General features: G+C 39.8%; 2 protein-coding genes across 4 annotated transcripts in view; both read left to right on the forward strand.

Annotated features, from left to right (window-relative positions):
- The first annotated feature begins 345 nt into the window (after nucleotides 1-345).
- pgm2 (phosphoglucomutase 2) lies at nucleotides 346-11,421 on the forward strand. Its single transcript, XM_078259937.1, has 13 exons — nucleotides 346-598; nucleotides 1,928-2,095; nucleotides 2,362-2,553; nucleotides 3,631-3,714; nucleotides 4,181-4,374; nucleotides 4,632-4,821; nucleotides 4,909-5,006; nucleotides 5,995-6,175; nucleotides 6,524-6,617; nucleotides 7,857-7,986; nucleotides 8,086-8,278; nucleotides 9,467-9,600; nucleotides 10,436-11,421. Exons 1-13 carry the CDS (start codon nucleotides 524-526, stop codon nucleotides 10,536-10,538), a joined length of 1,836 nt encoding a protein of 611 aa, XP_078116063.1. The 5' UTR covers nucleotides 346-523; the 3' UTR covers nucleotides 10,539-11,421.
- A 120-nt stretch (nucleotides 11,422-11,541) lies between these two features.
- tbc1d1 (TBC1 (tre-2/USP6, BUB2, cdc16) domain family, member 1) overlaps nucleotides 11,542-13,514 on the forward strand; it is a 57,396-nt gene continuing 55,423 nt past the window's right edge. For 2 of the 3 annotated variants that reach the window (XM_078259886.1, XM_078259894.1), the window contains exons 1-2: nucleotides 11,542-11,758; nucleotides 12,599-13,245. In XM_078259886.1, coding sequence (XP_078116012.1) covers nucleotides 12,640-13,245 — 606 coding nt within the window. In that variant the 5' untranslated portion in view covers nucleotides 11,542-11,758; nucleotides 12,599-12,639. The remainder of the gene's footprint in view (nucleotides 11,759-12,598; nucleotides 13,246-13,514) is intronic. The other variant, XM_078259901.1, reaches the window with a different exon arrangement.

A 13,514-nucleotide genomic window follows, 5' to 3' on the forward strand; every position in this document is an offset into this window, starting at 1 on the left:
CCTGTAATAGCTAAACAAAAGGCACAGAAAGATTCAGATTTCAGCAACAATTTCTCACATTTTATATACCACATAAAATGTCAGAAAGGAGTCCTTATTTTAAGAAACAGGACTAAAGAAACGTAGCATAAAATTGACACAATACAGTTAAAGTACCTAAAATTAAGTACTGCATTAAGTATATTACTTGATTAAATGTACTTAGTTACTTAACACCATTGCAAGATTTTCTTTTAAGTATTAACTTCGGCTCTTTCTACTTTTTAAACCCGTCAGCAAAGCCCTCATGCATGCTATTAGGTAATTACCACATTTGCGCCTACCAGTGAAGGCAACAGATGAAACTCGTGACGCATTACGTCGATCCGCCTAGTGCTGTGGTTGGATCTTTGGAACAGCAAAGTGTCACTTCTTCAGCTGCATTTCGCTTTCTGTGTTGTAAAAGCCTTCAGTGTGAGCGTACTTACCTCGCATCACCATAGTTAGTGAGCTGGAAAGCGACTTGACTCGGCAAAGAAGGGAAATGGAGAACTGTTTGTCAACAACGGGTAACACCAAGTTGGACCAGGCTGTCGAGCAGTGGCTGCAGTATGACAAGGTAAGCTGACAGCTATCGAGCTAGCTTAGTGTGCTGTGGCTGTCCTGTACTGTTTGTTTGTTAACGTTATACAGTATAACGTTAGGTGATTCAGTGGTAGGTCAAACCATGACTTCCAGGGATATTCAGCGTGTAACGTTATGATAATGTAGAATTGTTTAACATTAGGAACAAGTAGAAGGGTATTTTGTGGTAACGCCAAGTAGCAGCGTGAAATTAAACTAATGTGGCATCAGATACTGTGTGAGTGAAATTAGTGTTTCATAATTAGCTTTTTATCAATAAAACGGCATTGCGTTCTGTGATAAGTCTGTAATTTTTTAATATTTAAAATAAACAAATCCTGGAAATGACTATGTAATGTCATGGGAATATATCTCCATGGAATATATGGAGACAGTGTTCAATTGGTCCCCTTCCAAACTAATAGTAATGTCACTTAGTTTCTAGGTTGACCTAGAAAGTTAGTTAAGTTAAAATGCAAAATAGGAAATTTGTCTACAGGCAAGTCTCCAATTTACACATGAATAATGAATGGGTATTTACCTGGGTTAAAATCACATAGTTCTTTTCAGGAAACTTGTAATCAGACTAACATGCATCCGGCCATATGACCAACACAAACCAAGTCATTCATGGTCTTAAAGGGACATGGAATGCTACTAATCAAGTTACATTGGAAAAGGGACCCTGGTTCATTAGTCTAACATACAGTCATGTGAAACAATTAGGACACCCATGCTAAAGTTGACTAAAAAAAGGAATAAAAAAAATCATCTTTAGGAAATTGATGTTAATGCCTTAATTAAAAAAATGGGGAAAAATCCAAACTTTAAGGACACCAATTTTCTTTGTGAATGAGTAATGTATCGTAAATAAATAAATGTTTTTCCTTAAAATACAGGGGGCATAAGTAAGTACACCCCCTATGAGAACAAATATCCTCAGTACTGCACACTCTGAGTTAGAGCTGAAACAATCAATCAATGAGTTGATTGACAAAGAAATTTGCTATGAGGACAAAAGACTTACAACAACATTTCTGCCATTCAGCTTATGTTTTTCAACTGCAGTCAATCCATTTATTTCTTAAGTCATTTTCAAAAATAAAACCTCATAATGGAAAAATAACAAAACAATTGGCAGCACTAAGAAGTTACATAAAAGTTAGACTAAAACTGGCTTTTTAAATGTTATATTAGAAATCACACTGTCTTCGCTAACCTGATCTCCAGATGTAATCTCTACGTTACAGTTTTTAATAAATTGATTTAAGTATTGGATTTATTCCTGTGTAAAACAACACGTGGGCATGTTTTTCTACCCCAGAACCCCAAGACAGCATCAATGGTGCAGGAACTGGTGAAAGAAGGAGCGGTGGAGGCTCTGAAGAAATGTTTCTCATCCAGGATGGAGTTTGGTACAGCAGGTCTGAGAGCAGCCATGGGCCCGGGCACATCCTGTATGAATGACCTCACTATCATCCAGACCACACAGGTTGGTTCATAGATCAACTACTACCAAACATTTAGCATCAAGTCACATGTAAAGCCAGATACGCACATTATTGATTATTGTTCTCTGCTGGTTAAAGAAGTCGAGACACTCCAAACTCTCGTGGTTGACTGCATAGCTCTCGTGCCACCATCTTGCTACGTATCATTATAGGATCTCAGTGCAGCTACTTTTCTCACCGACTGTCCTTCACTGCATGTTAAACACAAGTTTTCTCTTATTCTCCCAAATCTTTTCCCCCCTGACAGGGTTTCTGTCACTACCTGGAGGAAAGTTTTGATAACTTTAAGGAGCGAGGAGTGGTGATTGGTTATGACGCCCGGGCCCACCCTCCCAGCGGGGGCAGCAGCAAGCGTTTCGCCAGCCTGGCTGCAGCTGTGTTCATCAGCCGAGGGGTGCCAGTCCACCTCTTCTCTGACATCACCCCTACACCCTTTGTGGTAATCACTTGAACTTCTGTAATTTCCTCATGTTTTTTGGTTTTTTTTTTGTCACAGTCACAGATGATATAATACCCCAACATATACGTAATCATCTTACTGCTTACTATTACATTTTAAACATGCTTAATATCACAATTGTAGGGTAAATTAGTGATAGAATCCTTAAATCGGTTTGTCTGGTGTCAGGTTTGCTGGTGGAGCAGGTGACAGTGAGACAGAAGCTACAGGGCAAATTCCATTCAAAAAGTACACTTCCCCATCGTATACTGCAGGTTGCATAACGCACCAACTGTAGGATTTACTGGGTTATACTCTGTTTAAAACTTGTGAACATTTATACGACTTTGTGTCTATACTACACATGCATTAAACCATACAAGGTATTCTTATTGCAGCCCAGACAAAGATTTGATCTTGACACCAGGTACTTAGTAATACAGTGACGATGACACAACTTTTTAGGCATGAATGTGTGCAGTGATTTATTTTTTTTGGCAATTCTAAACACAGAATGACACGGCGGCAAATTATGAAAAATCCAGTCTGAGGCCAGTCAGGATTACTGTCAGCCCCTTTCATCATTCTCACTTTAAAATGACTCATTATGTTTGTGTAATTGTGGGAACACTGAGTAAGACGCATCATGTTGGTCTTTTTTTCTCTGACAAATACACAGTTTGTTAAACAGTCGACCAGTTTATACTTATTTCACTGATTTCCACCTGGGTTTTATGTCCTCATGCATGTCCTGCTGCAAGAAGAAAATAATAAAGTCTGCAGGTCAGGTCTGTAGGCAACACAGGAAGGGTTATGCTTTCACTAACAGAAGGTGAAAACAAAATTGCAGAATGTTACGCACTCAAGCCCACATTAATGTTGGCTAATAGACTGAATTCTTCTACACATATAGCAATAGATATTTTACAGACGTGCCACACTACCTCCATTTCAATATAGCCTGTATCAAAGCACATTGTGTGCTTGCAGTATATAGTGAATACTATACAGTGTATGGTCTAGTATGATCTTTGAATGTACTGGAAAAGTGACATGTTTCTCTCCTTCTCCCTGCAGCCTTTCACAGTTTTGCACCTGGGTCTGTGTGCTGGTGTCATGGTGACCGCCTCTCACAACCCCAAACAAGACAATGGCTACAAGGTAGCTTACTTACTCACTTACTCACTTACTTACTTAGTTACTTTCTTTCTTTTATCGGTCGATTACTCTATTAGTTGATCAACAGAACATTAATCCCTAACTATATTGATAATTGATTAACTGTTTTCCAAGCAAAAAATTAAAACATTTTCTGGTTCCAGCTTCTCAAATGTGAGTTCCTGGTTCCCTTTCTCTTATATGTTGTGTGTATATATAATTAATTGAATTAGTTTTTTGACTGTTGATCGACAAAACAAGCCATTTGAATATGTCACATTTGACTCCAGGAAGTTATGAGGGACATTTTAGATCATTTTCTGACATTATACAGAAAAAATGTTAAATCAATAAGAACAAATAATTAGCAGATTTATCAAGATAAAAATGATTAACAGTTAGTTACAGTCCTAATGCGTTGTTCTATCTGCGGTGATATCTGTCCTCTGCTGCTTCGGCTGTGTCTCAGGTGTACTGGGAGAACGGAGCCCAGATTGTGTCTCCTCATGACAAAGGGATCTCCCAGGCCATAGAGGAGAACCTGGAGCCCTGGCCTGAGTCCTGGAGCACAGAGGAGGCCCTGAAGAGCCCCTTACTCAAAGATCCCTACCAGGACATCCACACACAATACTTCAAAGCCATCCAGAAACACTGTCATCACAGGTGCTCCATGGATAACTACCTACTCAGCAGCAAATACCATTTAAAACACCTTGGGGCAGAGAAAGGCATGACGTAGAACTAGATACACTGTATCCATCAATGATTGTAATCCTTGTGTGTTGCTGCTTAACATTTGAAATGCATGTACTGTATGTAGGTCATACTAGGACACACACACTCACATGATATTACAATGTAAAAAAAACAAAAAAACAAGGAACACAGAAATGTTTTGACTCTAGCTTTGCTTTTCATAGGGATATAAACAAGAGTTCAAAGGTGAAAATTGTGCATACATCTGTGCACGGCGTTGGCCACACATTTGTCCAGTCAGCCTTCAAGGCCTTTGACCTTCACCCTCCATATGCTGTAGAGGAACAGAAAGATCCAGACCCTGAATTCCCCACGGTCAAATATCCCAATCCTGAGGAAGGCGAGGGAGTCCTGGTATGTTCTGAACACTCAAATCCCATGCAGTCATATATAGACGATGTGTTTTGGTTGAATTTGTAATGCGTGTTGTGTGTTTTGTAGACACTGTCTTTTGCACTGGCAGAGAGGGAGGGGGCCACTGTTGTGTTGGCCAATGACCCTGATGCTGATCGACTGGCCGTCGCTGAGAAGCAGGAGAGGTCTGTGTTAAGAGAAGATAAAATAATTCTTTATTAGTCTCATAGCGGGGCGGTTTGCAGTGTTACAGCAGCAAAGGGGATAGTGCAAAAACAAGAGGCATTAATAATGAATGCAAGATAATATAATAAATAAATGGGTTAAAAAAACAACATTAAACTGTAAAAAAGCAAGTGACACTAAAAAAGCAGTTTACAGTTAAATATAATAAACAGTATTCACAGTATTGCACAGATAAAATATTCATAATGATATTGCACATATAAGTAAACCTTGATATTGCACAAGAGTGAGTTGTTAGTTATGTTCCTTTTTCGCTGTCTACAATGTCACAAGATAAGTTGATTTGGTGTGCCTAAAAGTATTCACAAAACTTCCCATCTGTTTAAGAGCTGCATGCATGTGCCAATATGAACATTGCATTCACTCCTTTGCAAAAGAGTTTTTAAAATTGGGAAATGTTGTAAATCTCTGAGTTGATGAGGTGTGTTTATGGAAAGTGGGTTCGCCAAAAATAAAATTAGAACCAGGGCCGTAGTCAACCATTTAGAAATAACTGGCTAAAATCACTGTGAAATGTTGTGAACATTTAACTGTTCAGTTTAGCTGCAAATTTTAGCTGCCTAAATCATTGTCTCGATGCTGTTTTAAAACCTTCTCCACAATGCCAAGAATATACTGTACAGTTAAAAAAAAAAAAAAAAAAATACTGTATCTCCTTTTTTATTGAATGGAATTTTATTTTGCTTTTTTCCAGAAACGGCCAACTTTTAAATATGTTGAGTACAAAAATATCAGAATCATTCTTAAAAACCCATCATGTGTAATGTTTGTGTGATGGCAGATTGTGAAGTCCTTTGCATGTCTTTAAAACCCTTCGCATATTCAGAACCAATACTGAGGAAATGCTTTGAGCAACACAGACTGGTGATTTCTAAAGTTATGTTTGCGTGCCTGCACTTCCATAACCTCCGTCTCTCTCCGTGTCAGTGGACAGTGGCGAGTGTTTAGTGGAAATGAGTTGGGAGCGTTGCTCGGCTGGTGGATGTTCCGCTGCTGGAAAAAGCTAAACTCTGACGCTGCTGCTGTGAAAAACGTCTACATGCTGTCGAGTACCGTCTCATCCAAGATACTGCGTGCCATCGCTCTCAAGGAAGGCTTCCACTTTGAGGTAAAGCCAGTCAAGTTCGAGGCTGTTCATTTGCTACAAATGTGAAACATGGTAGCAAGGAGCCATACTGCATAAACTGTACCGAATGTTTGTCTTTAAAAGAACAGGACTAAACAGTATGTCCTCAATGCATCTAAACGTTGTTGTGTTTACTGCTACAAGAAGACCACATTAACAGCATTTTCCAGTAATCAGGTTGCAATGAAGGCTAATAAAATGCTTTCAACAGTACATTTAAGAGAAAAATGTGGCTAATGGATACTCACGATACAGTTACATGCACTCTATTATTGGTAGGCTGTATTTAATATTTCAAACCACACTTGACAGTCACCATTGTTTGGACAGGAAACCCTAACAGGGTTCAAGTGGATGGGAAACCGAGCCAGAGACCTTTTGGACCAGGGCAAGACTGTTCTGTTTGCCTTTGAGGAGGCCATAGGTATGCACACATGCACACACAAATGAATGTTGTCCACAGGCATAATCATAGGAAAGCAGTTCTGGTTAATTCTTTGTGGCATCGCAATATAAGAGTTTGCTCTTGTAATGATCTCCAGTGTCACAAGATAAGTTAATTTGATCTGCCTAAAAGTATTCATCTGATGTAAATTTATCTAGGGTCAGTTGACGGCCAGGGACAACGTGGTTAACCAAATTCTTTTGCCAGCTCACAAGATATAAACTGGGGTGAGGGCCGTTGAGAAACTGTGCTTGATGATAGAAACCTGCTTAGAAGATTATGCATAGAATTAGGGCTGCAGCTGTCGAGTATTTTAGTAATCGAGTATTCTACCGATTATTCCATCGATTAATCGAGTAATCAGATAAGAAATACTTTTGTTTTATTGAAGAGCAATAATATTCAATAGTTTGGTTTAATTTTCGGAAAACGCTACATTTCTATTGTCTACATTGCTTACAATATCATCTCTTAAAAAAACTAAACATATTAAGTGCCATATTACATTGTTTTTAAAGAAAACTGAAATGCAATAACAACTTCAAAATAAGGCATACATTAAACATATATAAACATTACCTTAAGTTGTGTAACTTAACTTTCAGAACTACAAGTTTCAACCTGAGACTGATCTGTATATAGGTCTATGTGTAAATATTAGTTATACTCAACCTATTTTCATTTATATATTTGATTACAATGTCACACAGCTCTGTTACACTTGCGCTAGTAGATCGTTGATCAGCTGTTTCTCCGTGAAGAGAGAGTGAGAGAACACTCGGCTGTTTTTCTGAAGGGATAGTCAACAAGTCGGCTCTTTAGATCAAATTGTGGTCACCACTACGCATTTTCTCGTCTTTGCCAACCACCAGCTCTCTTCAACTTCTGCAGGCGCTTCCTCTGTGGTTCCTGCCTGACAATGCATGTAGCAGCAAATTGTACTTAAGTATATTTACAGGAGGATCTTGGTCTTAAGTTAGGAAGCACCATTCACTGGGTTAAAGGTCGTTTAGGTTAATATGACAGATGTTTCCTCAAACACACACAATATACATACTTTAGAGCATTCCCATATAACATGATTATTATGCTGTAAATGGAATCACATGCCTTTGCACGCACTGTTAGCAAAACAAGCGAGTGACGTGTGTGTGTGTGTGTGTGTGTGTGTGTGTGTGTGTGTGTGTGTGTGTGTGTGTGTGTGTGTCTCTCTCTCAGGGTATATGTGTAGTTCCTCTGTATTGGACAAGGATGGAGTGAGTGCTGCAGCCATAGCAGGAGAGATGATTTCCTATCTGGCCACGAAAAGCTCAAGCCTTTCTCAACAACTCACTACCATCTATGAAGAGTAAGACACACATGTATACATTATACTCATCTGGCTTTGATTTATGTTACTAAGATACTGCAGACTCTAACTCTGTCTCGCTCTACTCCTCATTGTCAGGTACGGCTACCACATCAGTAAGAACTCCTATTTCATCTGCCATGACCAGGATGTGATCCGCAGCTTGTTCGACCGCCTGCGCAACTACAGTGGCCAGAAGGACTCGTATCCCACTGAGTGTGGTCGCTTCTCCATCTCTGCTGTACGAGACTTGACCACCGGCTACGACAGCAACCAGCCCAGTAACAAGGCTGTAAGTGCTCACATGGACACATACAGTTAGGGATGTAACGATACCCCCAACTCACGATTCAATACGATTGTTTTTGTTTTTAACAGAATGAAATGACTTCCCCCTGGGAGAGGGAATAAATGAATTTATTTATATACACTGTGCAAAACAGCATATGTGTCCTCTTTTTAAAAGTCAGTTGTTTATCAGCGACAGTGGCCACGCTGTCTCAACGTGCAGCTAGTCTACTCCGTCTTTAGCTGCAGGCTGTTGGACGTCCCGGTGTTGGAATCTTTTCCAGTGAAATAAAGACACACTTTACACCGTTTAGCTGTCAGCATTTTATGTTTAAGCTAACAGTAGTAGTTTAAGTAGGCTAACATTACCTAACAATGTCAGCTAGTGTCACTAGCTAGCTGTTTGACAATTGCATCGCGATTCTTTTTATTTTTTATATCTCAACCGGTTGTAATCTTGACACTTTTAAATCAATTCACGATGCATCGTAACATCCCTACATACAGTACATTTACTGTTTACATTAATTGTTTGTTACATTACATGTCATTTATCCAAAGCGACTTACAATTGCTAAATACGTCAGAGGTCGCACGCCTCTGGAGCAACTATGGGTTAATTGTCTTGCTCAGGGACACATTGGTTGATGTATCGCAGTGGGAATTGAACCCAGACCCACACCCAAGAAAAGTGTCATATCCACTGTGCCACTGAGCCACCCATGCTTGCTTATGTACAGCAAGAATGTTAAATTGTCAATAGATATAACTGTTAGAGCCGTAACTATGAAAGAAAGCACGACTCCAAATAAATGTTAATTTTACTCCATAACTGCTGGATGTGTAAATAAGAAACTGTTTGCTAGTTCACCATATCAACTTAAAAGTTGATGTGTTCAACTGTGTTCACAATTTTCCACTGCCCCCCATGTGGCCAAAACAAATCACTTAATGCAGGTTTAAACCTGGGCTTTGGGTGTTTTTAAGGTTAAAAAAAACATTAAAAAACTGCAGCGATAGTTAGGGTTAGGGTTAAATATACACAGAAACTGAATATGTGAGCTACATACTTGCATTGAATGCAAATGTATGTGTATATGGAGAATTTCCATTTAGCTGTCCTAAACAGAAGTTCCTTTCGGATCTTGATTTTCCATCTATCCATCCATCACTCCTTCCTCTTGTGTCCCAGGTTCTTCCCACCTCCATGTCCAGTCAGATGATCACCTTTACCTTCTCCAACGGGAGTGTGGCCACCATGAGGACCAGTGGCACTGAGCCAAAAATCAAATACTATACTGAACTCTGTGCTGCTCCTGGTAACAGGTAGGTCACTGTAGAGACCATGCAAGGAAGTGGCACATGTATTTAGAGATAATGATTTTTTAATTATCTATTAATCGTTTATACTATAAAATGTCAGAAAATAGTATGCATACAATTTCCTGCAGTAAAATCCAAGTTTGATGGTTCTACGTGCCTTGTTTATCCAACTCAAAATTATTCAATTATCAGTGATATAAAACAGGGCAAAGAAGCATATCCTCACCTTGGTGAAACGAACAAATAGTGGTTCACTTTTTGCTTAAAAAAATGACTTAAAAATGACAATTAACAGATTATCAATTCAGATATCAATTAGTTCATATGTTCAAATCAGCTAATTGTTGTAGCTCTAGTCCTAAAGAGGACTTATTATGCTTTTCTTTATTTTCTGTCACATTCTAGCTGGAACATGTTTGGTTGTGTTTAGAAGCCTTTAGAGTTGCTTTTTTCAGTGCCGCTATACTCTGTTATAGTCAGTCCCTGGCTGCAATGACAGGCGGTACAGAAGCAGTGAGAGCACAGATGCGGAGACCCAGAAACATTGACCAATTGGAGCAGACTGGGCTTTTTTCGGGAGGGGGGGACTTAAAGAGACAGGTGCTCCAACAGAGCGTCTAAGACAGCGCGTAAATACATGTGCATCTGCCAGAGGCAGTATGAGAAAAATTAAGCGTTTTTTTGAATGTACATTAAAGCATGTAAACATGTTCTAGTAGAAGCACAACATACAAGTATGAACATGAAAATGAGCATAATGGCTCCCCTTTAACTGTAAATGGCGACCTCAGTTATCTCATCTTTGTTTTCCTCTCTGACTCTTTGGGTTTCTTAACAGTAATGTGACGCAGCTGAAGAAGGAGCTGGATGACTTGGTCGATGCCATTGTTGACAACTTCTTCGAGCCAGAGAAGAATAAGCTGCAGCCCAAGCCGGAGTAGCACTGATAGACATACATTCGCATACAGGACCAGTTAGTAATATCTCTGACCAGCATTTTACATGATGTCTTAATTACTCCAGAAGGGATTCTTGATTTTAGGTTTGAGTTTGATAAACGATCAACTTACTGATCATTTTATCAATGTGTTTTCTGCTCCACTTTGAGATTGTTTAGCCATGCATCTGTTTTTCGGTGTGTAGGTATGGATACAGAGCCAGTTTTACATCATGCAGTTACAGCTACATGTTTTTAGATTAGGTTTACCTCAGTGCTGGCTTTAAACCACTGTAAAACAAAACAAAAAAGTCATTTCCTGCTGTTTCACTATGGTTTTTAGATGCACACATTGCCGTATATCCACTTTGTATTTACCAATTATGTATCCGCTCTGCTTTAGCATTAACTGCAAGGCTGCTACATGAAGTTACAGAAATGTATGAGTGTGAATGAGAACTGCTGAAACTGATATTGATCTAAATTGTGAATTGAATGTGTAATATCTTAGATAATAGTAAGGTATGACATTGAAAGTAACAGCTGCATATATTTTTTTGAATATCATTTTAAAAGCTGTCATTCCAGAGTTGCTAATTTCTAAAATGACCAAGTCTAAAAGCTCAGAGCACAACCAAGTGGTATTAGAGTATATACATACATTTTTCAAATGCACCCACTGCTTACTTGATATGAATAGTTAACAGGGACTGTTGACACCGCAACGTTAAATCTACAACCAAAAGACCCTTTTACTTCCCAGTATTTAAGTGATGTTGACTCTAGGAATGTGTAATTAGCAGCTCATCTTTACTTATGTGCCTCGGATTCCAAAATGCTGTGCTAAAAATACAATTTAACTCAATAAAAAGCGGTTTCTAAATGTGCATGTGGAGACATATGTCGAGGGATAAAACCATAGACTGTATAAAACACACACACGCACGCACGCTACGTGTGAACACTACGCCCCTGCATCCTCCAGCGCACGCATGCAGCATGCACTTGTCATGCCCCATCTGAGTACTGATAGGAGAGGAGGGAGGTCGGGTCTGCCCTGTCCTCTATATTTAACTCAAAGTACAGACCGCTAGGGCTGTGTGAAGCTCTTCCTACAGTATCTCTTTCTTTCTGTGTCTCTGTGTACATACAGTATGTAGTTGCTCTAAAATACACTACAGCCTTTCTTGGTTGCGATTCACGCATCGGACATTCAGTGAACAGGTAAGAAGACTGCTGGCATAAGAAGAGCAGAGGAAATGTTAAGTTGATTAAAATATCTACTGTGCACTTAGGGAATAGCATACATGAATTGTGCGCGCTTTGGTGTCTGCGCAATTTCGTGCGTAAAAATAACTTGTTTCGTGCGTAAAATCACAATAACCGGTAAAAGAAGACATGTCGGCTGCGCTCCTCGAAAATTAAATCTCATTTTAACTTCCGTTGCTGTTCTGGTGCAGCAGGCCGACCTATATTGCATGCCGCACTGTCCCAGCTGATTTAACTTGAGGCTTTATTTATATTACAAGGTCCGTAAGCAGCCGCCTTCGTTTTATTTCTCTTTAACTTAACGTTAATGTTTTAATTCCATAGCTGGTATGATCTGTTTATTATAAACATTTTCATCATGTCCCGCTATTAATGTTGATGTAGTTGCTTGTATATGTCCCCACTGATTAAACCTACAAATTCTAACACACTTCTGTCTGTCTATGTGATTATAATGTCGTTTATTGTTTATGTAGGGCAGGGGTTGTCAGCTGGACATCTACCTCCCTTCTCTTTCTGACACACACGACTGGCCAAGTATGATCCTCATAGTAAAGCTGTCATCAGTTATGTGTGTCCTTGAGACTGTTAAAGTGTAGGTCAGTAGTTAAGTCATGTGTTTCTGATTGGGTAAACAACACCAGGTGGTCATTTTATAGCACCCTCCAAATGACCCTGTGATTATTACATGGAAAGACTCAGCTGATTCACAGTGTGCTGATTCTATACAGGCAAAGTGGAGCACAGCTACTTTTCCCCTTTAAGTGCCTCTGTTCTCTAACTGATGTTTTGCAGGTAAAAGCAGAGACAGACAGCTGCCTTCGGCCCCACCAGCCATGGAGGGACTCTACTTTGAAGTGAAGCCCAGAAGAGATGAACTCTCCAGGCCAGGGAGCGCTGAGAAACCCCTTCCCAACATAACTTTAAACCACCGCTCATGCCCATCACTTAAACATTTCACCTCTTCCATACTGTGTCCTCAGAAATCCTCTTCTGCTAGGGAGAGGAATACAACATTGGGGGAAAAGGTCGAGGAAGAAGGAGAGGAGGAGGTACGATACAAACTGATATTGATCGGTTCTCTGCCCGTCCACCATCTGACCACCATGGCCATGCTGCCTTGGGTGGTGGCTGAGATCAGCAAGTCTCGGCTTGCAGAGAAGAATCTGGGTGCTGGGTTGCGGTCTGGTGGACAGTTGGACCCTTCTACCTGTAATCAGAAAGTTTATCTGTGTGCATCAGCATCATTGGTGCGATGTGTGTCCGTACTGGGAGAGGGAATTGTCTGGGACCCTTTGACACACACAGTGCTGTTTGAATGTCGTCCTCACCAAGTGACAAAGCTAATTCACAACAGCCAGGAGCCTAGCAGCTTTGGCTGCCTGGTCAGAGATGCAAAAAACTGCGCCTGCTATGTCTTCCAGTGCCAGGACAGCACCAAGGTACGTGTTTGTGTATACATTAGATGATATGAGATTAAACACTAGGGTCTTGGCTGTAGGCATAATGTAGAGGTGTATGTAATGTTACAAACAATAGTGGAAATGGTGAAGTGAATCTCCACACTTAAGCCAAATTAGAGTTCAAACAGATGCATCAACATTTACTCAATAAGGTGCACATGAAAAAGCTTTTACTATAAACGTCTGCTCCAGACCACATCACTCCATATTGTGGGTCAAATACCCATGCATACAGTATGTGTTCAATA

The sequence above is a fragment of the Sander vitreus genome, chromosome 2 (assembly GCF_031162955.1).
Source record: "Sander vitreus isolate 19-12246 chromosome 2, sanVit1, whole genome shotgun sequence".
Lineage (NCBI taxonomy): Eukaryota > Metazoa > Chordata > Actinopteri > Perciformes > Percidae > Sander > Sander vitreus.

What these genes read in the sequence shown, in the direction of transcription:
- pgm2 (XM_078259937.1), top strand. Translation starts at nt 524, where the DNA reads ATGGAGAACTGTTTGTCAACAACGGGTAACACCAAGTTGGACCAGGCT. An exon ending in TGCCTTTGAGGAGGCCATAG is followed by an intron (nt 6,618 to 7,856) that starts GTATGCACACAT and finishes TCTCTCTCTCAG; the next exon opens with GGTATATGTGTAGTTCCTCT. An exon ending in ACCAGCCCAGTAACAAGGCT is followed by an intron (nt 8,279 to 9,466) that starts GTAAGTGCTCAC and finishes CTTGTGTCCCAG; the next exon opens with GTTCTTCCCACCTCCATGTC.